Source organism: Sminthopsis crassicaudata, chromosome 4 (genome assembly GCF_048593235.1).
Source record: "Sminthopsis crassicaudata isolate SCR6 chromosome 4, ASM4859323v1, whole genome shotgun sequence".
Classification (NCBI taxonomy): domain Eukaryota; kingdom Metazoa; phylum Chordata; class Mammalia; order Dasyuromorphia; family Dasyuridae; genus Sminthopsis; species Sminthopsis crassicaudata.
The window spans coordinates 442,508,269-442,532,781 of NC_133620.1; the positions used below are offsets into that span (position 1 = coordinate 442,508,269).

The window sequence follows — 24,513 nt, forward strand, 5'->3', positions numbered from 1 at the left end:
AACTTCCTTCAGAAAATTAGCTAAATCTCACTAATGTACAAATTGATATCATTCAACCTAAAAAAAAGAATTAACCAGCCATCCGTCTGTGGTTCATTTCCCAGGCTTCAGCTGCTGAGATAAGGGGGGAAAAGGGACTAAAAAGTAGAGGAGTCAGTACTGACCTAAGCAGACATGGCAGATTGCTATATGACAAGATAGGGAATGAAAGAAGAAGAATTTGATTCTATACCTGGACTATTTACTTAAGCCTAAAGTCACAACTCTGCCAACAAAGTGGCAGCAATAAGGAACAATTAAAATTATCTTCAATATAGTGGGTGAATCAGCTCTTCCAGGAAGCACTCAGGTCATGATCAAAGGTCTTGCCTAGCTTTGGAATCCCGAAAGGAAAAAATAGGAGAATAAAGAAGTGTTGTGGATCTTTAGAGTGGGCTTCTTCCTTGAAGCAATAAGAGCAAGATAGCTGAGGCTTAGCATCTAAACTGTGTTCTTAGAAAAATTGAATAGATCAAACACATCATTCTATGAGATAGCAAGAAACATTATGGTACAGATAAAAGACTGAAGAAAATGTAAGATATCTAATACCAAAAACAGCTGACCTAGAAAATGTCAATAAATTGATAACTTAATAAATAATTTAAGAATAATTTAACTTCCTGAAAATTATAATTTTTTTAAAAGCCTGGATAATTTTTCAAGAAATCGTAAATAAAAACTACTCAGATCTTGTAAAACCAGAGAGCTAAATAAAGAAATAGTAATGCCTGATGATCTCCTGAAATGTAATCTGAAAGGAAAAGGGTCAGGAATATCATAGCCAAATCTAGAGTTCATGTCAAAGAAAAATGATGCTGCAGGCATCCAGAAAAGTGTTCAAAGAAGCTAGTTCAAGAAATTAGTCAAAATCCCAGAGGACCAGGCAACTTCTATTAAAATCAGAGGATATCTTGAAGCAAAATTAGTTTGACTAATTTGTTCAGTCTATCTATTGTGTGCCAGGCACTGTGCTAAGTACTAGGGATAAAAAAAAAAGTCCCAGCCCTTAAGCAGTTTACATGCTAATGAAGAAAACAATATGCAAACATATACAAAATAAATTATATATAGGATAAGTAGGAAAAAATTAGCAGTGGGAAAGCACTGAAATTAAGAGCACTTGAGGAAGGCTTCCTGTAAAAGATGAGATTTTAGATTGGATTTAAACGTTGCCAGAAAGGTCAGTAGTTGAAGCTGAGGGGGAAAGCAAGCCAGGCATGGGACACAGCCAGGAGCTTGAGAGATGGAACCAGAAGGCCAGTGTTACCTGTTGAGGAGTGATGTCTCAGAAGACTGGAAAGTTAGGAAGGGCTAGATTATGAAAGGCATTGAATGTCAAACAGAACATTTTGTACTTGCTCTTGGTGGCAATGATTGGGCTCGTGTTTTAGGAAAATCGCTTTAGTGGCTGAAAGGAAAATGAATTCGAGTATGGAGAGAGTTGCGTCAGATTACAAGCTTTTGTAGTAAGGCATGAGGCAGTGGTGCATAGAGTGGTGGCCACAGTGTCTGAGGAGAAGGGAATGTCTTGGAAGAGATTGCAAAAGTGAAATGGACAGGCCTTGGATGTGGGGGTAGGGGGGTGCAGTAAGAGGTAGTGAAGAGTCCAAGATGACCCTGAAGGACTAGGAGAAGGGTGTGGCCCTCTACAATAATAGGAAGTTTTAGAGGGGAAGAGAATAAAGTCTGTTTTGGACATAATTGAGTTTAAAGTGTCTACTGGACAGTGTGAGGTGTCTGAAAGGCTGGTGGAGATTGGAGATGAGAGGTTAGCCGATAGAGTGCGGCTGCAGAGGTAAATTTAAATAACAATCAGCCGTGAGATAGTCATTAATCCTTGGGAATTGATGACTTCACCAAGTGAAGCTATATAAGAGAAGAAAAGAGGGACAGATCCCCTGAGGGGCACCAGTGATTAGTGATTGTAATCTAGATCCAGCTAAGGAGATAGAGAAGGAGCACTTAATTATAGATAGTAAGAAAACCTGGAGTAAGAGTGGTACCTCAAACCTAGAGATTAGTGTTGGAGGCTGCGGAGAGGTCAAGGAGAAGTAGGATTGAGAAAAGGCCATTAAATTTGTCAGTTTAAGAGGTCATTAGTAATTTTGGAAAGAACAGTGTAATAATTATGTCCACAAGCTTGATTGTCAGGTTTTAAGAAGAGAAAAGGTGGAGGATTACAACCAGGAATAACAATTATTTGTCGGACTGAGCAGAAGAAACATGAAGATCTTTGGACAATGAGGATGGATTAGGCCAAGAGCCTACTATGTGCAGAGGACTAGGGAGAGGCATGCAGCTGAGCAAAATGAGGTCCTAGTTGTATGCCAGCGTACTGTGATTTGTGACCCAATATCCAGTTTCAGGTCACAATTCCAGGATATACTGAAAAGGAGATCTTTATCTGAGGGAGGAAGCAGGGTGATGCTACCAGGAGAGACAATCTGAATTATGTATTAAGATAGAAGTTCTGAAGTAAGTAGCTGTGGTATGACCAAAACCTCCAGGAGCAAAATAGTCTCAATTCCAGCTTCTAATCAAATCTGCAGAGGAATAACCGGGACAGGAAATCCAGACCAAAAAGGAGTCCACAGTTCTATTACTTAGACACAGCTAATTGAGAGGGGCTGAGTCTCCCAGCATTCTATTCTTGGTCAAATTGAAACCCAACTCAGTAATTTGTAGAGCTTAAACGAGGGGAGGGGTAGCAATTAGACTGCTCTGGATTAGACCACTTTAGGAGCACTGAAAGCTTGCAGGTCCCCAATTTGAGCTGTCTGTCCCTGAGATTCTGGAATAATAAAACACTCATTACTCCCAAGAAAACTGTTAACAGGACCAACCCAAACCTTCTATTATAGAGGCTGGGAAGCTCAAGACAAAAACCTAGAAGAAAAGTGATTCCAAAACATCTTCAAGTAAAGTTTTACAGGAAAGAAACACAACTTCGGGACAAACTCAACGTGGATTTTTGAGAAAAATGATGAGAGTGCTTGAGGAAAAAATTAAAAGAGGATTGTAAAAGAAATTAACAGCTTGGCACAAAGAAATACAAAAGTTTACCCAAACATTAAACTCCCTTAAAATTTGAATGATTAATTAGAAACTGACAACTCCATGACAGAACAAAAAATATCAGAACTAAGAAGACTTTAAAAGGGGGGGGGGGGAAGAGAAAATATAAGGTTTTCACAAGAACAAATGACCTGGAAAACAGATTGAGGAGAAAAAAAATTAAGAATGATTGTACTATATGAATACCACTGCCAAAAGAAAAAAAATAGCCTAAGTATTCTATTTAAAGAAATTTTAAGGGCAGCTAGTTGGTGCAGCGGATAGAGCACCAGCTCTGAAGTCAGGAGGACCTGAGTTCAAATTTGATCTCAGACACTTAACACTTCCTAGCTGTGTGACCTTGAGCAGGTCACTTAATCCCAAATGCCTCAGCAAAAAAGAAAAAAAAAATTTAAAAAGAAACTGCCTAGATCTCTTATAACCAGAGGACAAAATAGAAATTAACATCCATTCATCATCTCTTGAAAAAAAAAATCTAAAATGAAAACTCCCAGGAATATCATAGTCAAAATCATGAGTTCCAGGTCAAAGAAAAAGAATTGCAAATAACCTGAAAGAAAAAATTCAAGTACTGAAGAGCCACAAAAACAACTCATTTTATTTAAACAATATCAGTTCTTTCTGTAGTTAGATACTATACTTCATCATTAGCCCTTTGGGATTGCTTTGATCATTGTAATGCTGAGAATAGCTAAGTCACTGTTCTCCATTGAACAATATTACTGTGTACAATGTTACCTTTGATTCTGCTTATTTCACTTTTCACTTAATATAAGTCTTTTCTGAAGTCATCCTGCTTGTCATTTCTTATAGCACAATAATATTCCAGTACAATCAAGTACCCCAGCTTGTTTAACTGGTATCCCTTTGATGTCCAGTTCTTAGTCACCACAAAAAGAGCTATTATAAATATTTTTGTACATATTGATCCTTTCTCCCTTTTTTTGGATGTCTTTGGGATATAGAATTAGTAGTGATATTACTAGATCAAAGGGTATGAACAGTTTTATGCTCTTTGGGCATATTTCCAAATTGCTCTCTAGAATGATTGGATCAGTTCACAGTACACTAGTATACCACTTTTCGCACATTTTCTCCTGTATTTCTGTAATCAGTAGTGATCTAGAGCATTTTTTCATGAAACAATAAATGCCTTTGATTTCTTTGTGTGAAAATTACCTGTTTATATCCTTTGACTGTTTATCAATTGGAATAACTTGCATTTTTTCCTTTTCTGTTATATTGGCCAATCTGATATATGTGAAGTAGTACCTCAGAGTTGTTTAATTTGCATTTTTGTAATCAGTAATGACTCAGAGCATTTTTTCATGTAACAATGCCTTATGAATTTGACCCAGTTCTCTATATTTGAGAAATGAGGCTTTTATCAAAGGTACTTGTGGCAAAATCCTCCTCTCCCCAATTTTCTACTTTCCTTTTGATTTTGGTTGCATTGGTTTTGTTTGTACACCTTTAAATTTTTATATAATTAAAATTAACTATTTTACCTTTTGTAATGCCTTCTTTGTTTAATTTGGTGCTAAATTCTTCCCTTATCTACAGAGCTGACAAATAAACTATTCCATGCTCTGCTAATTTGCTTATATCACCCTTTACGTGTAAATTATATATCCTTACACTAATATGTTGTTGGTGATATTATAACATATCCAGTCTGAAGAGCATTTTCTAACTGTGACCAAAGAGCTTTGACTTAGCAGTATCACTGCTGGATCTGTATCCCAAAAAGATCATAAAAGAGGGGAAAGGACCCACTTGTGCAAAAATATTTTTAAGCAGCTCTTTTTGTACTTGGCAAGGAACTGGAAATTGAGCAGGTGTCCATCAATTGGGGAAAGGGCGGATAAGTTGTGATATATGAATGTAATGGAATATTATCATTCTATAAGAAATAATGTACAGTCTGATTTCAGAAAAACCTGGAAAGACTTAAATGACCTGATGCTGAGGGAAGTGAGCAGAACTAGGAGAACACTATACATAGTTAACATCAAGATTGTGTGATGACAAGCCATGATAGACTTATCTCTTCTCAATAGTATAGTGGTCCAAGACAATGCTAATAGATTTGGGATGGAAATGCCATCTACATCTAGAAAGAGAATTATCGAGACAGAATGTGGATTGAAACATAGTATTTTTGTTGAGGTGTGAGAATTGAAAGTAAGAGATCCTCTAATAACAATGGGATCCCCTCTAGCCTGTGACAGGCTTTGTGATAAGCCCCAATAAATACAGACACTTGTAGCAAAGAATGGGTTTATTTATGCTAAGAAAACAGTATGCTAAGAAGACAGCTTTCTTAGCGGGTAAAAGTGGGAATTTAACAAAGATGGGTTTACACTGAGAAGAAAATGTCTTCATCAGTGGGCTAATAGGTCCAGAAGGGCATTTAGCAAAGATGGGTTGACAAACCCTTGGTTATATCGGGTTAGTCTTGGCCTGCAGCTAGGGAGCAGTTTGAGCCACTCAATAGAGGATGTTGACTATGTCCCAGATTTCTAATTGAATGAGATTACTTATTTTAGGAGTTATCTGGGAAAAGTATGCCCTTCCCAAAGGCCAGGAGGGTTTGAGAATCAGGAGTACCCTTCCCCCCAAAGGGGACATAGTTTACATCAGGCCCCCCCCAAAGATTGAAGGGGACACAATTTACATCATTTTCATCTCTTTGTGTGTGTGTGTGTGTTTGCTTTTTTCTTTCTTATGTTTTTTTCCCATTTGTTTTGGTTTTTCTTGTATAATATGACAAATATAAGTTGGAAAATGCTCTAAACTATCTAGATTTTTTCCTTACCTCTATCAATCTTTGCCTCCTTTGAAAGCTCACTCATTTAAAATTTTCATCTATTCCAAATTATGAAAGCTGTAGGATACCAACCCCCAGATTATTCTCACTTCTTTATCAAGAAATTTAGCAAATCATCACTATACACTTCAACAACAATACTGTATGAGGATGTATTCTGATGGAAGTGGAAATCTTCAACATAAAGAAGATCCAACTCACTTCCAGTTGATCAATGATGGACAGAAATAACTACACCCAGAGAAGGAACACTGGGAAGTGAATGTAAATTGTTAGCACTACTGTCTATCTACCCAGGTTACTTACACCTTCAGAAGCTAATACTTAATGTGCAACAAGAAAATGGGATTTACACACATATATTGTATCTAGGTTATATTGTAACACATGTAAAATGTATGGGATTACCTGTCATGGGGGGAGGGAGTGGAGGGAGGGAGAGGATAATTTGGAAAAATGAATTAAAAAAAAAAAAAAAAGAAATTTAGCAAATAGCTTATCATTTTCCTCTCCTCCCCAACTCCTTCCTTTATACTAGAGGACTGTGCTAGTCACATAGATGTTCCCTTAAATTCTCTAACCTCCCAATTCCTTAATCTCTTTAATAACATATACCTTCATTTCATTGCAGGCATATACTTAGAGAGGATCACACATTACCTATGTTTCCCATTTACCTGTTTAGAAACTGATACTCCTCCATCTGACATTGAAGAAAAAAATTAAGATTGTACTCTACATTTTAGTCACAAGTCTGACAATTTTATTTAATACTAATCTGATGCCTGTGCCATTTCTAGCTTGGGGAGAAGATATCCAAATCAGCCTAGCACCTTTTCTTCAAGCTTTCATGCCTTCAGACCTCAGAACAATTAGAGATAACATTATAAGAATATTGAAAATATATATATGTAATATCCAAAAATAGATATTATATCCCCCAAAAATGGGTTATTTATTTCAGAATAGTTAAATTAACAATGTTATTCATTATTCTGTTCTTTTCTTGACCATTCCCTTTAAGAATTTAAAAAGACCCATTCCTTGTGAACAGTATCAAAATTCTTTTTTGACTATTGAAAATAATAGTAGCTAGCATTTATATAATTTATTTAAGGTTTGAAAAACTCTTTACAAATATTATCTCACTTTATTCTCACAGTAATCCTGAGAAGTAGGTGATATTGTTATCCTATTTTGTGGATGAGGAAATTGGAGCATATGACAGTTAAGTAACTTGCCCTGTCCAACAGGAATTATCTGAGGCCATATTTAAACTCAGATTCTTCCTGAATCCAAGTCTAGTGCAATGGACCTTTTGCTGCCTCTTTCAGAATCACTTTTAATATTTTCTGAATATTTCCTTTGAAGAAAATTGGAGCACTTTCTTTGATAAAGTCATTTACAAACATTTATTAAATGCCTTTTATAACTCTGGGCAGTCACTTAACCCTGTTTGCCTTAGTTTGCTCATCTGTAAAAAAGCTGGAAAAAGGAAGTTATCTGGAAAAGGAAGTATCTTTTACAAGAAAACCTCAAATGGGGTCATGGATAATCAAGAACTAAACAAGAAGAAAACATGCTAAGTGCTGAGAATATAAGAAATGGCAAAAATCATTGTTTCCTTGCAAGGTAATCATTTTAGGGAAACAACATGCAGACAACTGTGAACAGACAAGATATCTACTGGATAAATTGTAAATAATCATAAAAGGAAGGGGGTGAGATTAAGGGAGATTGGGAAAGGCTTCTTGGAGAAGTTGAGGAATGGTTGAATAAGTTATAGTATATGAATGTAATAGAATATAATTATTGTTTTATAAGAAATGATGAGCAGGCTGATTTCAGAAAGGCCTGGAAAGACTTACATGAACTGATGCTAAATGAAGTAAGCAGAACCAAGAGAACATTATACATAGTAACAACAACATTATGGGATGATCAACTATGATAGATTTGGCTTTTTTCATCAATGAGATGATTCAGGGCAATTCCAGTGGACTTGGGATGGAAAATGCCATCTACATCCAGAGACAGAATTATAGAAACTGAATGTGGCTCAAATCATAGTATTTTCACCTTTTTTTTTTTTTTTTTTTTTTTTTTTGGTGGTGCTTATTTGCTTGGTGGTTTTTTCTTTCTTTCTTGTATTTTTAAAATTTTGATCTGATTTTTTTTTTGGGTGCAGCATGACAAATATGGAAATATCTTTAGAAGAAATGCACATTTAACCTATATTGGATTGCTTTCTGTCGCGAAAAAGGGAGGTGAGGGAGGAAGAAAAATTTGGAACACAAATCAATTTTTAAAAAAAGCCTTTTGTGTTTGACCTATTACCTATCTTTCTAAAGAGGAGAAAGCCTTGGAAAGGGCTTTTAGACCAAAACTAAAAAAAAAAAATTTTAAGTTTGTTTCCACACTGAATATAACCTCTGATCATTCTATTTCTCCCTAAACTTCATCCCTCTTAAACCTATTTTTCAACTCCATGGAAATTTCTAATGCTTTACCCCTCACTACTTTTTCAGAACATTATCCTCAGATCTCACTTTCTTCCCTCTCTTAATTTCAAATCTACTTCTAAGTTATTTCCATTCTACACTGTCTTCTGTTCTCAAATCACTTGCCTCCTTGTCCTGTCACTATTCATATCTTGACAAATTTCAGCCCTGGATTACTCCTACAATCTGCCTCCACTTCTATTCACCAGCTGATAAATGCAATTGGAAAAAATCTTACAACTTTGTTCACAGAATACATTACAAATTCATGGTAACCTGATCCTGTCTTTCTGGTTTTCTCCAGCAGATTGTTTCCTCATTCATCTTCCCTCAAATATTTGGTCTCTCAGTACTTGGTTCTTTCCCTGCTGCCTTTGAACTTACCCAGATTTCCCCCATTCTTAGAAAATCTTGATAATTCTCTTCCTTTTAATTTAAAATTTGGTGGTCTTTTCTCAGTCCTCATCTGCTCCTCTGCAGCCTTTGACACTGTTGGTCATCATCTTGATTTAATAATATCTCTTCTCAAAGTTTTTAATATTAACACAATTAAGAGACAGTGATCTCTCCTGGGTCTCCTACTTCTCTCTTCATTCCTTCTCAGTCTCCTTGGCTCACTCATTATCTATACCATTCTTTTTTTTTTTTTTTTTGGGGGGGGGGGTGAGGTTAAGTGACTTGCCCAGGGTCACACAGCTAGGAAGTGTTAAGTGTCTGAGACCAGATTTGAACTTGGGTCCTCCTGAATTCAAGGCTGGTGATCTATCCACTGCGCCACCTAGCTGCCCCCATACCATTCTTTTTTGAGGTTCTACTCAAAGCTCTCTGTTTTTTTCTCTGTACATCAGTTCTCATGAGTTTCATTTTCATGTTGCTGCTAGTCATCCCCACATTTTTATAGCCAATCTCAAATCGCCTCTTGAACATTAGTCCCACATCAGCCATTACCTATTAGACATTTCAAACCGAGTGGTCCAAACATATCAAACTCGTTGTGTCCAAAAGTGAACTCATTATCATTCTTATTTCATTCCCTTCCTAAATTCCTCATTGTAGTGTAAGGCACTACAGTCATTAGCTGATATTGCTGTTAAAATAAATGTTTCTCAGTGCACATCTCTGGCATCTTCAAAATTTCTTTACTTGAATAGCTACTACCTTAGTTCAGGCCTTCATCACTTTTCACATAGATTATTTTAACATACTGCTTATTAGTCTCACTATTCCTTCATTCCTGTTTCTAGTCTGTCCTCCACTGCAGCCAAAGTAATTTTCCTTAAGGGCAAATCTGACCACTTAACTCCCATATTTATTCATTTCCTGTGAGTCCCTAATGCCTCTAGAACAATATATTAACTCCTCTGTTTGGCTTTTAAGACCTTTTACAAACTGACTCTAATCTATCTTTAAAGTTTTAATGGACATTACTCTGTCCTTCATTCTGCAGTCCAATCAGACAAGATATTCGCTCCATTTTCTACCTCTTTACCTTTGTTTTGGCCCTCCCATATGCCTGAAATGCACTGTCTTTACCTCTACTCCATATAGTTCTATGCAACTCAAGCAGCACATTCTTTTTTCATTTCTATATACAGTGTGACACAGGAGGATTGCATATGGAACTTCAAATTTCCATTATGCAGAGCTTGCTTGTTTTTTTTTTTTTTTTTAAAGTATAATATATTCAACATGAAAGTTTGCTTGTTTGAGATTCCTTCTGTTCTCTTCTCAACTTTTATTTTCCATAACTTTTACTCTCCATATCTAAAATATATATATCCTATTATATGCTGACTCCTTCATCTCTCGGGTGATAGGGTACATATTTCATCAGTTTTTACATTTTTGCTTTTTACAATATTGTTGTTTTGTAAATTATTCTGGTTCTGTTCACTTTACTCTACAGCAGTTCATAACTGATAAGAATTCTTTGTTTTCTCCAAAATAATTCCTTTTTTCATTTCTAACAACACCATAATTCATATTGTGTCCACATATCACATTTTATTCAGTCATTCCCCAACCAGTAACCACTCCCTTTTCACCCTTACACAAGAAGTCTTTCCTGATCTTTCCCCAGTGCCCTCCTTCCCCCCCCCCAAAATACACAAAAACCTTTATTGAATTAATATATATATGTATGTATGTATCTACTTTACATTTATGCCATACATATTTATATATGAACTTGTATTACTTGTGAGTAGAGATTGTTTCTTTTGCTTGTATCTCTAACATCTGGGAAAATCTCTTGTAAATAATGGGTCTTTAGTGTTTATTGTTTGAACAATTGAGAAGGAATTGTCAGAGGGGATCCTACTAATAGGGATTTCAAGTGCTACTCCCAGAGATGATTAATTCATAAGGAGCAAGTTTGGAAAGAAAGATGAGCCAATGGGTTGATATCTTTCCCTAGCCTGAAACAGATCTGTATCTGAGCAAAGGTATCTACATCTACCTCCAAGGGGCTTAGAAAAAGGAAGCACTTTCTATGAAGGAGACCCAGTGGTCTAGTAAATAGAGGACCTGGAAAGTGGGAAGTCTCCGAAATCCGGGGAGGAGTGGGTTGTTTCTCCTTGCCAAAGGTTGCTAAGGCCAAATGAAAGAGGATTGAAAGAAAGCCTTTGAACCGAATAATCAGTTAAAAACTTTTTTTTTTTAATCACATGATTTTACTGTTACAAATTACTCCTAGTGAAGAAACCAACTTTACCTATGCATATCCACCCTTGTTGGAATATATTGAAGCCACCTGACAGTGGCTGCTGGAGATTCAAGCCAGAATGGATCTCCTCTTGTGAGAGGATGATACAAGGAGACTGAGAGGCAGTTGCTGTTCTCTGACCTCTGACTGAGAGGACCTTTCATTTTCTGACCGCTCTCCTCTTCCCTCTGCCTCCAATTTATCTCATTCCCAGTCCGAAACACCTGTGTCAGCAAGTGTGTGTGTGTGTGTGTGTGTGTGTATTTCTTTTTCTGAGAAGAGGGGGAGGAGGGGAGGGACTAGAGCTGGATTGTGTAGAAGGGTCAAGAGAAGGATTTTTCCCTCCTAATAATAAGGGAGATGAACATTTTTGTAGAGAGATGGGATGAGCCAATAAAGGAGAAGAGATGGAAAATATAGAAAAGAGATCATATGCTACTTGGGTTTGGAAGGAAAAGAGAAGTTTTAAGAAGGGTAAGGTTTACAACATTAGGGATAAAAATTCATTATTTGGAAAAAAAACTGTTGGGAAAACTGGAAATTAGTATGGCAGAAATTAGGTATGGGTCCATGATTTAGGCATAAAGAATGAGATAATATATAGATTAGAGGAAGAGAATAGTCTACCTCTCAGACATGTGGAGGAGGAAGGAATTTATGACCAGAGGAGAACTAGAGATCATTATTGATCACAAAATAGAAGATTTTGATTACATAAAACTAAAAAGTTTCTGTACAGATATCTTCAACATAAAGAAGATCCAACTCACTTCCAGTTGATCAATGATGGACAGAAATAACTACACCCAGAGAAGGAACACTGGGAAGTGAATGTAAATTGTTAGCACTACTGTCTATCTACCCAGGCTACTTATACCTTCGGAATCTAATACTTAATGTGCAATAAGAAAATGGTATTTACACACATATATTGTATCTAGGTTATATTGTAACACATGTAAAAAGTATGGGATTGCCTGTCATCAAGGGGAGGGAATAGAGGGAGGGAGGGGATAATGTGGAAAAATGAATACAAGAGATAATGTTATTAAAAAAAAATTACTCATGCATATATACTGTCAAAAAAAATTATAAATAAAAAAATAAAGGAGCGTCAAAAAAAAAGGGGGTAAGGTTTAGCAAAAGATGTGTAGAAAGGGAAGGAGAAGAAAATGGGCAAAGATCATGAACATTGTCCTCAATCAACACAAGAGGATTCACTATAAAAGCATGAATTTCCATTTTGCACTATTTACTTTTTAAATTAGGTAATACCGCATATAATTTTCAAAACTACCCTGTTTTTTGTGCTTCCTTTAAATTTTATTATTTTCTGTAATGTTTACTTTTTTTCCTTTCCTCTCTCCTCACCCCATTCTAGTAAAGGCTACCAATAGACATACTATACATACTTCTATGTTGAAAACATCTTCCTTTATAAGTCATTGACATTGTATTTAATTAGTTGATCTTTTAATATTTGGTGGAATTCACTGGTAAATCCTTCTGATCCTGATGCTTTTTTCTTTGGAAGCTTGTTTATGGCCTTTTCAATTTCTTTTTCTAAAACAGGTTTTTTTTAAAATATTCTATTTCATATTTTTCTAAATATTCTTCCATTTCACTTAAATTATTAAATTTATTGACAATATGTTTTATGAAAGGACTATTTATAGTTACTTTGATTTTATCTTCATTAATGGTATATTCACTCATTGCATTTTTTTAATACTAGTTATTTGGTTTACTTCTCTTTTTTAATCATATTAACCAGTGGTTTATTATATTGTTTGTTTCTTCATAAAACTAGCTCCTATGTGGCCCTCTTCAACAATGAGATGAACCAAATCAGTTCCAATAGAACAGTAATGAACTGAACCAGCTACGCCCAGAGAAAGAACTCTGGGAGATGACTATGAACCACTACATAGAATTCCCAATCCTATTTTTGTCCCTCTTCATTTTCCTTCACACGCTAATTGTACACTATTTCAAAGTCCAATTCTTTTTGTACAGCAAAATAACTGTTTGAACATGTATACATATATTGTATTTAACTTATACTTTAACATATTTAACATGTATTGGTTAACCTGCCATTTGGGGGAAGAGATGGGGGGAAGGAGGGGGAGAAGTTGGAACAAAAGGTTTTGCAATTGTCAATGCCTATGCATTTATCTTGTAAATAAAAAGCTATAAAAAAATTAAAAATAAAACTAGCAATTCTGTGTTTATCTTACACTCAGCACTTTAATTTTTAAGATTTCCAATTTGGGGTTTAATTGAGGATTTAAAATTTGTTCTTTTTTTAATTGCATCCCCAGTTCATTGGTCAAATCAGCTCTGTTTTAGTGATAAATTTAGAGATATACATTTTTTCTTTGATTATTGCTTTTGTTATAGTTTAAGTTTTAATATGCTGTCTTATTAGAAAGTTCCCCTTTTTTCTTTCTTCCTAACCGCCTCCTTTCTCTTTTCAGGAGTCCCGACCTCTGCATATTGTATTGGGAAATGAAGCCTGTGATTTGGACTCTATGGTGTCTGCTCTCGCCCTGGCCTACTACCTTGAAAATGTGAGTTCCTGGGGCATGATTGCTTGTAGCACTTCAGAGTAGAAGTCTCTCTAATTTTGCTTTTCACTTATGCTGGACACTTCTGATTCCATTTTTTTCCAGGCTTTTACATACTAATAATTGTCTTTTCTCTCTAGCACTTAGACTTCAAAGTTATTTATCATATCATTGATTTTCATGTCCTCACTATATAAAAGAATGGTACTTTCAAATATATAGAGTAACAAGCAGAAAGAATGTTTGTGACTTAAAATTCACAATATGACTAATGTCATAGATAGTAACAAAATAAGGCTCCCAACCTGAGGTTATGTCAACCTGCTTTGGCTCTCTTTCATTCTGTGTGTGTGTGTGTGTGTGTGTGTGTGTTGCCCTGTAACCAAGAAATAGTCCATCTTTCCCTTCTTCCATCTACTCTTAACACACCAAATTTCTTTTCACCTTCCTATCCAGACATCTGAGTCCAAGGCAGCCTTTGTGCCAGTTTTAAATATCCCACGCTCTGAGCTAGCCTTGAGAGGTGATAGTGTCTTTATGCTTTCGGAACTTAACATCCCACAATCTTCCTTGATTTTCCGAGATGAAATTGATCTTCATGCTTTGCATCAGACTGGAAAACTTACCCTTTCTCTTGTTGACCATCACATCCTCCCAAGGTAAATGTAACAATTATTAATTGTCAGTATTTATAAAGTGATTCTTCTTTGTCCAGAGGATATATTCATATTAGGAGACACATAACCTTTGAAGATATGTGGCACACTGGTAATCATCAAAAAATAAAAAGCAATCTCTCAAAAATCGTTGCTGCTATAATAAGAAGTGTCATAAATAATCCAAAATAGTGATGATCCATAAATTTTTTGGTTTTGGTTTTGGTATTATTTATAGTAATGCTTAATATTACTGTCATGGTAGTCAGTATACAATATCATTGTACTTTTGCTTTTGAAAGAAGATCAAAAAATTTCTGTATAAAGGCATAACTTCTTGGTTACCTTTGAGTAAAACCTTACAGTAGATTCTATAAATATTTTGGTAGTGCTTATTTTTATCTTGTACGAATATATCCCATCCCTGTTTTTCTGCTGGAAAAATGATCATAATATATAAATATATCTTCCTCATTATACTTGGATCAAACTAGTATTAAAATAGGTTGTATTTTTAAGCATATACTTTTTTGTTGATGTTGATGCAATTGGGGTTAAGTGACTTGGCCAGGCTCACATAGCTAGGAAGTGTTAAGTGTTTGAGGCTGGATTTAAACTCAAGTCCTCCAGACTTAAAGGCTGATGCTCCACTGCACCCACCTAGCTGCCCCTAGGCACAAACTTTTAACTGGTAAGTAGATTTTGGAGGGAGGCATCCCAGAAAGTGTTCTAAAGGGCAGAGGAAAGACAGTTTGAAAATGAATACTTGCCGCAGATGGTATATAAGATATTTATACTACTTGTGTATAAGAGAGAGTTGACAATAGTTACCAAAAGAATTATACAAGTGAACTGAGGGAGAGGGTGAATTGATAATTTGGAGAAGGGCTAAGAATCCTCGAAGATTAGCTTTAAAATTCTTTAAGGGGAGTGTTGGAATTTTTTCCCATATCCCTGTCTTTTCTCTCCCCCACCCTCACAGCAGTGACTCAACTCTAGAGAATGCTGTAACAGAGGTGATGGACCACCGACCTCTGGAGCAGCATTACCCCCCTCCCTGCAATGTAACAGCAGAGCTGGTGGGGTCCTGTGCCACTCTGGTAGCCGAGAGAATCCTTCAGGGGAAGCCAGAAATCTTGGACTGGCAAACTGCAGCACTTCTGCATGGTAAGGGCATTTTGGAAAGTATGGGGAAGTGTGGGGGAAGCTTTAGGTCACCTTAGTACAGAATAAAGGACTTTTCCTTCTTTGCTCATTGGGGCTTTCTATATTAGAGTTCAAAACTTGTCTTCAGGCTTATAGAGCAATTTGCTTTTCAGACATTTTCAGGGAAGGGAACAGCAATAGCTACCTGCATCTTTGCAAGCTGTTAAGTATTAAACTCGACTTGGTGTTGTCTATTTTGCTTTGGGGAAATCTCATCTATCTTTGCTTATGATAAAAGCTTTCCAAGCCTGCAACAATCCTGCTTCTCTTTATTTTTATATTTATATTGCAAGATCTTTTTTTCCTAAGTTTCTGGGATTTCAGAAAATCTTAAGTTTATAAGTGAAAGAGAAAATAAAAATCAACATAGTACTTTTTTCCTAGTGGTTTTACTCCACTCTTTCCAATGCTGTATGTTCAGTTTGTTGAAGGAAATGTTTAGGGTAGTATATGAAGGCAGAATTTCAGGTATCAATTTTCCTTTTTCTCACAGGGACCATAATCTTGGATTGTGTCAACATGGCCCCTGAAGCTGGCAAGGTAACTCCAAAAGATTCCAAATATGTGGCACAGCTAGAAGCCCAATTTCCAGACCTACCTAATAGAAGCAACATCTTTGAGTCCCTTCAGAAAGCAAAATTTGATATATCAGGTATGAAACATTAAACTGGCTTCCCTTCTTAGGGATAGTAAGTGGGTAACCAGTGGCAAACTCTTGTCCTTCCTTTGTTCTGTTGCCATGCTTGGGGGCAGTTGGGAAGTATGAGAGATAATGTAGGCTATAAATAGAAGGTAAGTACAAGCCAGAAAGAAACTAGGTTTTAAATAAGACTGATATTTAATTAGTCTATAAGGAATATTTGTCTAGCAGCTAGGTGTCTTCTTGGTACCTGTGGTGTGCTGACTTATGTGTGTTGGGTGAGTTTGTATTAAGAGATATATTCCCTTCACTCAAGAGTTGTCTGTCTAATCAGGGAAACAGTACATTTTAAAGTAAGTAAATCATGTATTAACTGAGTTTATAGGTGAGATAAAATACTAAAGGATGGATTGGTAGGGACTAGAAGTGGGTTTGGGTACTTGCTTTTAATCTAAGGGAAGAATAGGGTTAATGTTTCTAGAAAATTTACTGATATATATCCATTTTTTACACTTTTTTTTTTAAACTTTGAGATTATTTGTTAGATTCTGCTCAAGATTGTTCAAAAACAATCTCTGTTTTTCTTTTTACAGTGTTAACATTAGGGGTAGCCAAATTTATTATGTGTCATTTTGGGGATGGTTTTTTCTTTATCTTGCTCACTCACTCCCATTGTACTGTTCTTTTATACCCTCTCAATAGTCCTAGTCTTTTATCTTGGTCTTTGAGCCCTCTGCTCTTCCTTTAGCTTTTTCATTCCATACCTTCACCTTTTGCCTATCCACTTTCCAGGGCTGACTACAGAGCAGATGCTGAGAAAGGATTTGAAGACAATCTCTGGGGATGGTACCATGCTGGCCATTAGTGCAATATACATGGATTTGGAGGTAAAAGCCAGGGATAAGGGAGTTTACTCAGAATAGGTATAGAGGAGACAAACCAGTGCTTCATGTATCCTTCCTCTAAAACCTCAAATTACACTTAATGTATATGATGATAAGTGTTAGAGAATCATATAGTATTAAATCTAAAGGGAACCTTAGAAATCATTTAGTCTACCCATCTCATTTTACACATGACAGAACTCTTAGTTTTTCATTATTCTGTGGCTCTAGGTCAGTCAGCAATCCTGTTTATTGGAGAACTGCTTATGCCATTTCATGAACATACAACCATGGAAATATGTCACAGTATTTACAATCACCATTTATCCCTCCTTTTGTCCTTTGGATGATCTGAAATTTTGATTCTTCAGAGAGTATGGTGTTCTAAGATTAGCAACTACAATGACAATGGAAGAAATTTCATTTAAAAAATGGTGGCGTCTTGTGCCAAGGAGCAGTTTCTCCAGTGCAATCCAGCTGCTTTGAAGGGTAGAGGAGAGGAAGTAAAAGGAGAGGTAGGCAGCTTCCCCTTCCTATTGTCTTCTGCTTGATCTCCAGCCTCAGTGGAGTGGAAAGAGGAATAGCATTCTACCTCATGCATTTCCAGCTTGTATGGGAGAATTAGAAACTCCATTCCAACATATGTATCTCTCGATGCTGAAATATGAGGAGCAAGTGTCATTCCATCAAGTCTGCAACTTAGTTCCCTGCCTTAGGGTAGTAGAATATCATGACCCCTTCTCTAGGTTCTTGCTTCTTCACTTAAATTGCCTAAGGTTCTAAAATAGAAGCGGGGGAGGGAAAGGGAACACACATTTATTAAAATCTTACTAAGCATCAGATACTGTACCAAGCATTTTACCACTATTATCTCTTTTGATCCCCCGAAGAGCACTGGGAGTAAGAGCTATTATCCTCTTCCTATAGATGAGGAACAGGCAAACAGAATTTAAGTGGCTTATGTGTGTAAATGTGTGCAGGGCAGTATTTGAACAGAGATCTTTCTGACTCCAAGCCTAGCACTCTAATCGCTGTTGCACCTATCTGGCTTCACTCTTAATTTATAATAGTAACTTTAAAATTCTTTCTGAGATAAAGTCTTCCACCTGGTCATATTTTACATGTCCTGGTGAATCTGTACCTTTGTAGGTTGCCATCCAAACCTCATTCCCTATTCCACACTACCCAATCCCTTGTTCCCATTCTCTTTAACCTAACCCCAACCCCACCCCCACCCCCACCCCCACCATGTTGCACTGTAAAGCTACTCACCCTTTCCATTGTGCCCTCTAGAATACCTACCCATAATCATTTAGCTTGTGCTCATCTTAAATATTCCTTTTCCAGTTCTTCCCCCTCATGGCACAAATTCTCTGGCCATCCTTTCCAGCACTGGCTGTAATTTTATTCATTCTGTTTCAACATACTAGTCAAGGCAGGGGAATTGGAATACTCCTTCCCCTTTGCCACTTTCAGGTTTCCTGATGGTGGCATCATCACTCATTAATCTCATCCTCCTTGGAGATTAGACAATCAAAATCTCGATAATTGTTGTCTACCTACCTCCAGGTCCCTCCCTCTTTCTCTTATGCTAGGGAACTTCAACATACATAAGTACTCAGTTCTCTCAAACATCACCCTCTTCTCCCAGTTCCTTAACCAACTGATTTCTCACAATGGTTACTCCACTTTACTTTATCCACACACAAAGATAGTCATATCTTTGATTCTATTGTCACTCACAAAGGCATCAACTCTGAAATTTCCTTACTTAGTTACATTCTCTGCTTCCCATCACCAAATTCTTTTCTTATCCACAATGAGACCTTCCTTGATTTCTCTAATTTTCTCCTAGACCATTTCCCTGCTGTAGCCATACACTCTTCCTTTCATCTCCTTGATCCTTTAGTGAACCAATTCAACTCTACACTGTCTTCTTCTTTTTAATCTTTTGTCCTCTTACCAAAGTACCAATCAAGCTTTGGCAAACCTTTGCTCACTCCTTCCATCTCCTGCTTTGAACTCACATATGTGCTGCTGAATGAAGATGAGAAAATCATTTAATTGTTCTGTTTGGGTCCACTTTAAATTTGTTACAGAAACTCATTTCTGCTCTCACTGCTGCTTGGTAATTCTTCCACATTTTCGTGATGTGAAAACTCACTCTCCCATCTCCACAATGGCTCTTCCACTTTTCATTCCACCTCAAACCTTCTATTATTCTCCCTCCACCATCTTTTCAGCTGAGAACCTTTCCTTATTTTTTACTGAAAAAATGCAGGCCAGTCACTGAGAGCTGCCGCTTCTCATCTCATCTCATTCAGAGATTTCTGCCAAGGACAAGTAGTGCTAGGGATAAAGCACTCAGAAATACCTCAAACACTTCCTGGATAACTCTGGGCAAATCACTTAACCCATATTTGCTTCAGTTTTCTCATCTGTGCAGTGGAGATGATAATAGCACCTGCCTCTTAGGGTTTTGGGGAGGATCAAATGAGATAATATTTGAAAAGTACTTAACACAGTTGTTGTTCAGTGTCGATCCCACTTGGAGTTTTCTTTTTTTTCTCTCTTTTTCTTTTTTTCTTCTTCATTCTTTTTCTTTCTTCCCCCCCCCCCCCCATGAGGCAATCAGGGTTAAGTGACTTGCCCAGGGTCACATAGCCAGTAAATGTCAAGTATCTGAGGCTGGATTTGAACTTGGGTTCTCTTGATTCTAGGGCCGAAGCTCTGTCCACTATGTAACTTTGCTTAGATTTTCTTAGTAAAGTATTAGTGTGGTTTGCCATTTCCTCCAGTTCATTGGTTTAAAAAAAAAAAAAAGATTAAGTAACTTGCCTAGGGTCAGATAGCTAGTACAAGTTTGAGGCTACATTTGAAATCAGGAAGTCTTCCTGACTCTGGGCCCAACACTATCCACCATAATACTGTCATATTGCTTTCTTAACACAATACCTGGCATGTGATAAGTTCTATATATGTACATTAGCTATTGCTGCTGCTACTACTGTTACTACAACATCAATCCTAGTCAAGAAAACCTCCTCTGTATGTCTAAGTGATCCTTTTCTATCCCTTCTTCTCTAGTAGATCCCCTCTTCTGTCATTCTCTACTCCTTCACCTATCTTTAGCCTCTCCTTGTCTACTCCCTGGCTTCCCTAATGCCTACAAACATACCCACATCTCTTTACCCTTAACTAATGCTCATTTGATCCTCCCATTCCCTCTGATACCACAAAGCTCTTTTGCCTTTGAGCCAAATTCCTTAAGAAAGCTATCTGCAATAGGTGCTTCCATTTATCAAATGTGCATACCCTTTGACCCAGCAGAGTTACTACTGAGCTTATATCCCAAAGAGATCTTAAAGAAGGGAAAGGGACCTATATGTGCAAGAATGTTTGTGGCAGCCCTCTTTGTAGTGGCCAGAAACTGGAAATTGAATGGATGCCCATCAATTGGAGAATGGCTGAATAAATTATGGTATATGGATGTTATGGAATATTATTTTTCTGTAAGAAATGATTAACAGGATGATTGCAGAAAGGCCTGGAGAGACTTACATGAACTGATGCTGAGTGAAATGAGCAGGACCAGGAAATCGTTGTATACTTCAACAACAATACTATATGATGATCAATTCTGATGGACGTGGCCATCTTCAACAATGAGATGAACCAAATCAGTTCCAATAGAGCAGTAATGAACTGAATCAGCTATACCCAGTGAAAGAACTCTGGGAAATTAGTGTGAACCACTACATAGCATTTCCAGTCCCTCTATTTTTGTCCACTTGCATTTTTTATTTCCTTCACAGGTTAAATGTACATTATTTCAAAATCTGATCCTTCTTGTGCAGCAAAATAATTATGGATATGTATACATATATTGTATTTAACATATACTTTAACATATTTAACATGTATTGGTCTACCTGCCATCTGGGGGAGGGAATGGAGGGAAGGAGGGGGGAAATTGGAATAAAAGGTTTTGCACTTGTCAAAAAAAAAAAAAAAAAAGTGCTTCCATTTCCTAGGCTCTCACATTGGTTCAACAATCCTGGTATTCAGTAACATCTATTTTGGCTAGAAACCTTGAGAGGCTTCCCCAACCAGATTTATTTATTTGTTTGTTTATTTTGACCAGGTAAAAGAGTCCATTCCATACCTCATTTCTTTCTTAGCCTTAATCACTGAATGGGCATTGCCCAGTCAAACAGACCTATTAAAGAGCTTAGCTTAAAAAAATCAAGGTCTCCAACTACATCTGGGGCCTGATCTATATTTTGCCAGTGGACCCAGATGGCTTTGGAAGACAAAGTAAAGCAGGTGACCTTGCCAATCTCCCTCACTTAAATGTCATGGCATACCCTTCTTGATGCCATGGTCCTCTTTGAGAACAAAGGACAAAGGGCTTCCTACCTCATCAGTCAACTGAAACTATTCTTTTCAAAGTTACCAGTGATTTCAGCTGCCAAATCCAATAACCTTTTCTCAGTCCTCATTTTCTGCAGTCTTTGATGCTATTGATCATCCTCTCCTCCTTGATACTCTCTTTTCTGTAGGTTTTAAGGATGTCCTAATTTCCCTATTTATCTGACTGTTCCTTTGCCAAATCTTCATCTGTGACATTTGCTAGCTATGGTTGTTCCATAGGGCTGTCCTGAGCCCTCTTTTCTTCTCCTCCTATACTAATTCACTTGGTGATCTCATCAACTCCCATGGATTCATTTTAAATTTTTCTATCATTTTAATCTCCAAGCGGATGAGTCTCACAATTTTTTTGCCTCTTAATTTCTCCTCTGCAACTTTTCTTTAATATATTCCTCAACACCTGATGCCTGGATTATTACAATAACCCATTGGTGGTTCTTCCTGCCTCAGGTTTCTTCCCCCTCCAATCTATCCTTCTTTCAGTCAGTAAAGTGATTTTCCTGAAGCATGGGGTCTGATTATGGTAAATGTTCCCCCCATTATACTCAACAACCTCCAGTGATTCCCTGTTGCTTCCAGGATCAAAAGAAAAATGTTCCAAATCCTTCATAACCAAGCATTTTCCTACTTTTCCAATCTTCTTATACCTTATTCCCTGTCAAGTAGTACACTTCAGTCCAGTGACACTAGTCTGGTTATTCCATAAACAAGACACTCTATTCCTTAACTCCAGACATTTTCCCTGACTATCCTCCATGCCCAGAATGCTCTCTGTCTTCAGTCTTCTTGGCTTCCTTTAAATGTCATCTAAATCCCATCTTCTTCAGAAGTCTTTCCTAACCCCTTAATTCTACTGTTTTCTTTCTCTTAATTATTTTCCCTTCATTCTACATATTTGTTTGCTTGTTGAGGGCAGGGACTATGTTTGGTCTTTTTTTGTATCCTTATCACTTAGCATTGTATCTGGGATATAGTAGGTATTTAATAAATAGTTATTCTTTGATTGCCTGCACAGGCAGGATGAGGAGGATCCCATGGACTAAAATTTTATAGAAAAAGCCCAGAAGAAATGGAAGACTCTCAAGAATGAAATTTTGAAGACACAAAAAGGGAACCGATTCCAAAGAACAGGAAAATAGGAATTCCACTTAGATTTTTTATTTTCAAAAGATATATGTAGAAAAAGGAAGGGAGGGAGGAAGGAAGAGCAAATAATGGTGTGAATATAAAAGTATGATGTAGTGCTGGAGCAAACCATCAGGAGTGAAGAGAATCAGAATGAGATTGGTGAGAAAAGCTAAGGATAACAAAAGTTAAGGAAAGTTGCAGGTAGAGGCTTATGTTTTTGATATATTGAGGATTAGGACTGCTACTTGGAGTGATGGAGGACAATAGTAACTTATTGCCAGGAAGGCAGAACAGCTCACTTCCTCTGTTTTCTCTTCCAAAGAGAGGAACACTTAGCTAGAAAAGTACTAAATAAAAATATACCTTACCAGGAATTAAGTTATCCCAAATAAATAATTAGGTAGTAAAAGATCACTTACCTGGTCTAAATGAATTTAAGATAGTTGGCTTAGATGAACTGCTTTTTTGGGTACTGAAAGAAATGGCAAGTGTAATTGCCAATCCAGTGTCAATGTAATTAAAAGATCCTGGAGAAGAGGAAAGATATTACAAAAATGGGGAAGGGCAAATGTCCTAATTTTCAGAAAAGGAAAGATAATAATATTTGCAAACTATGGGCCACTAATTAATTCCTAAGAAAATGCTAGAAGGTAATAGAATGTAAAAGTTATAGTTAGTGAATATCTAAAAAAGGGAAAGTTTCATCAAGAGCAAGTTATAGAAATATTTGTTATAACTCTTTTTGTAGTAGCCAAAACCTGAAAACAAGGTAGCCATCCATTGGGAAAATAGCTAAACAAATTATGGTATGTGAATGTATTAGAATATTCTTGCTCTATAAGATGAAACAGAGTAGGTTGCTACAGAGAAAACTAGAAAGATTTCTGTGAACTAATGAAGAGTGAAGTGAGCAAAACCAAGAGAACAGTTTATACAGCAATAATATTATTAAGAAAACTTTGAAAGACTTCATTACTCTGTTGAATCGACAAACCTGATTCCATTGGACCAGAAGGATGCCTCTGGTGGAGTGCCCTTGGTTCTGTGGTTGGTGCAATGCTGTTTTGTCATTTTTTAATCAGTGATTTAAACAGAAACATAGACAACATATTCATGGTTACAGGTGACACAAAAACTAAGAAGTATAGCTAAAATGCTTAACAAAATTAGGGTCCCAAAAGATCATAATTGATAACTGAGCTAATCTAATAAGATTTAATTTGATAAGGATAAATTTGAGGTCATATACTTGGATTTTTAAAATTATGAGTATAAGATGGAGGAGGTAGGGTTAGCATTTTGAAAAAAAAGATCTGGGAGTTTCATTATGTTACCATTGTGATATGAACCAACAATGCAGTATGGCAGCCAGAACACTAAAGCTAAACATGGCTTTGGGCTATCTTAAAGAGATTAGGGAAGAGATTTTTTTTTAATTGTCATTTTTATCTCCTAACTTCTAACTGTGTATCTCCATCTGGAAATACACTGAAGAAAAAAACATTGAAAAACGTCTAGAAGACGATAACCAGAGTAAAGGGCCTTGAATTCATGCCATCCTGCCATAAAGATAGACTGGAGCACAGAAAAGTCAAGTCTTAGGAGCATCATAATTGTTATCTTCAAGTTTTTGAAAATGATGTCAAGTGGAAGAAGCATCAAACTATTTTTGCCCCAAAGGGCCTAGGGGCTGAATGGAAGTTGCAAGGATTTAAATGAAATGTTAGGGGAAACATTCCAGGAATTGAAGCAAAAAAAAATCTCTTCCCTAATCTCTTTAAGATAATTTGGGAGCTGGTGAGCTTCTTCCTAATGAAAGGCTTCAAGAAGAGGCTTTAGCAGGATT

The 24,513-nt window shown here is 36.7% G+C and overlaps 1 protein-coding gene across 5 annotated transcripts in view; it reads left to right on the top strand.

The window, feature by feature from the left end:
* Positions 1-24,513, top strand: part of PRUNE1 (prune exopolyphosphatase 1) — a 55,357-nt gene that overhangs the window by 20,260 nt on the left and 10,584 nt on the right. For 3 of the 5 annotated variants that reach the window (XM_074265327.1, XM_074265323.1, XM_074265325.1), the window contains 5 exons: positions 13,633-13,725; positions 14,179-14,381; positions 15,361-15,545; positions 16,078-16,236; positions 17,017-17,111. In XM_074265327.1, the coding sequence (XP_074121428.1) occupies positions 13,633-13,725; positions 14,179-14,381; positions 15,361-15,545; positions 16,078-16,236; positions 17,017-17,111 (735 nt within the window). The remainder of the gene's footprint in view (positions 1-13,632; positions 13,726-14,178; positions 14,382-15,360; positions 15,546-16,077; positions 16,237-17,016; positions 17,112-24,513) is intronic. The other 2 variants (XM_074265328.1, XM_074265326.1) reach the window with 1 other exon arrangement.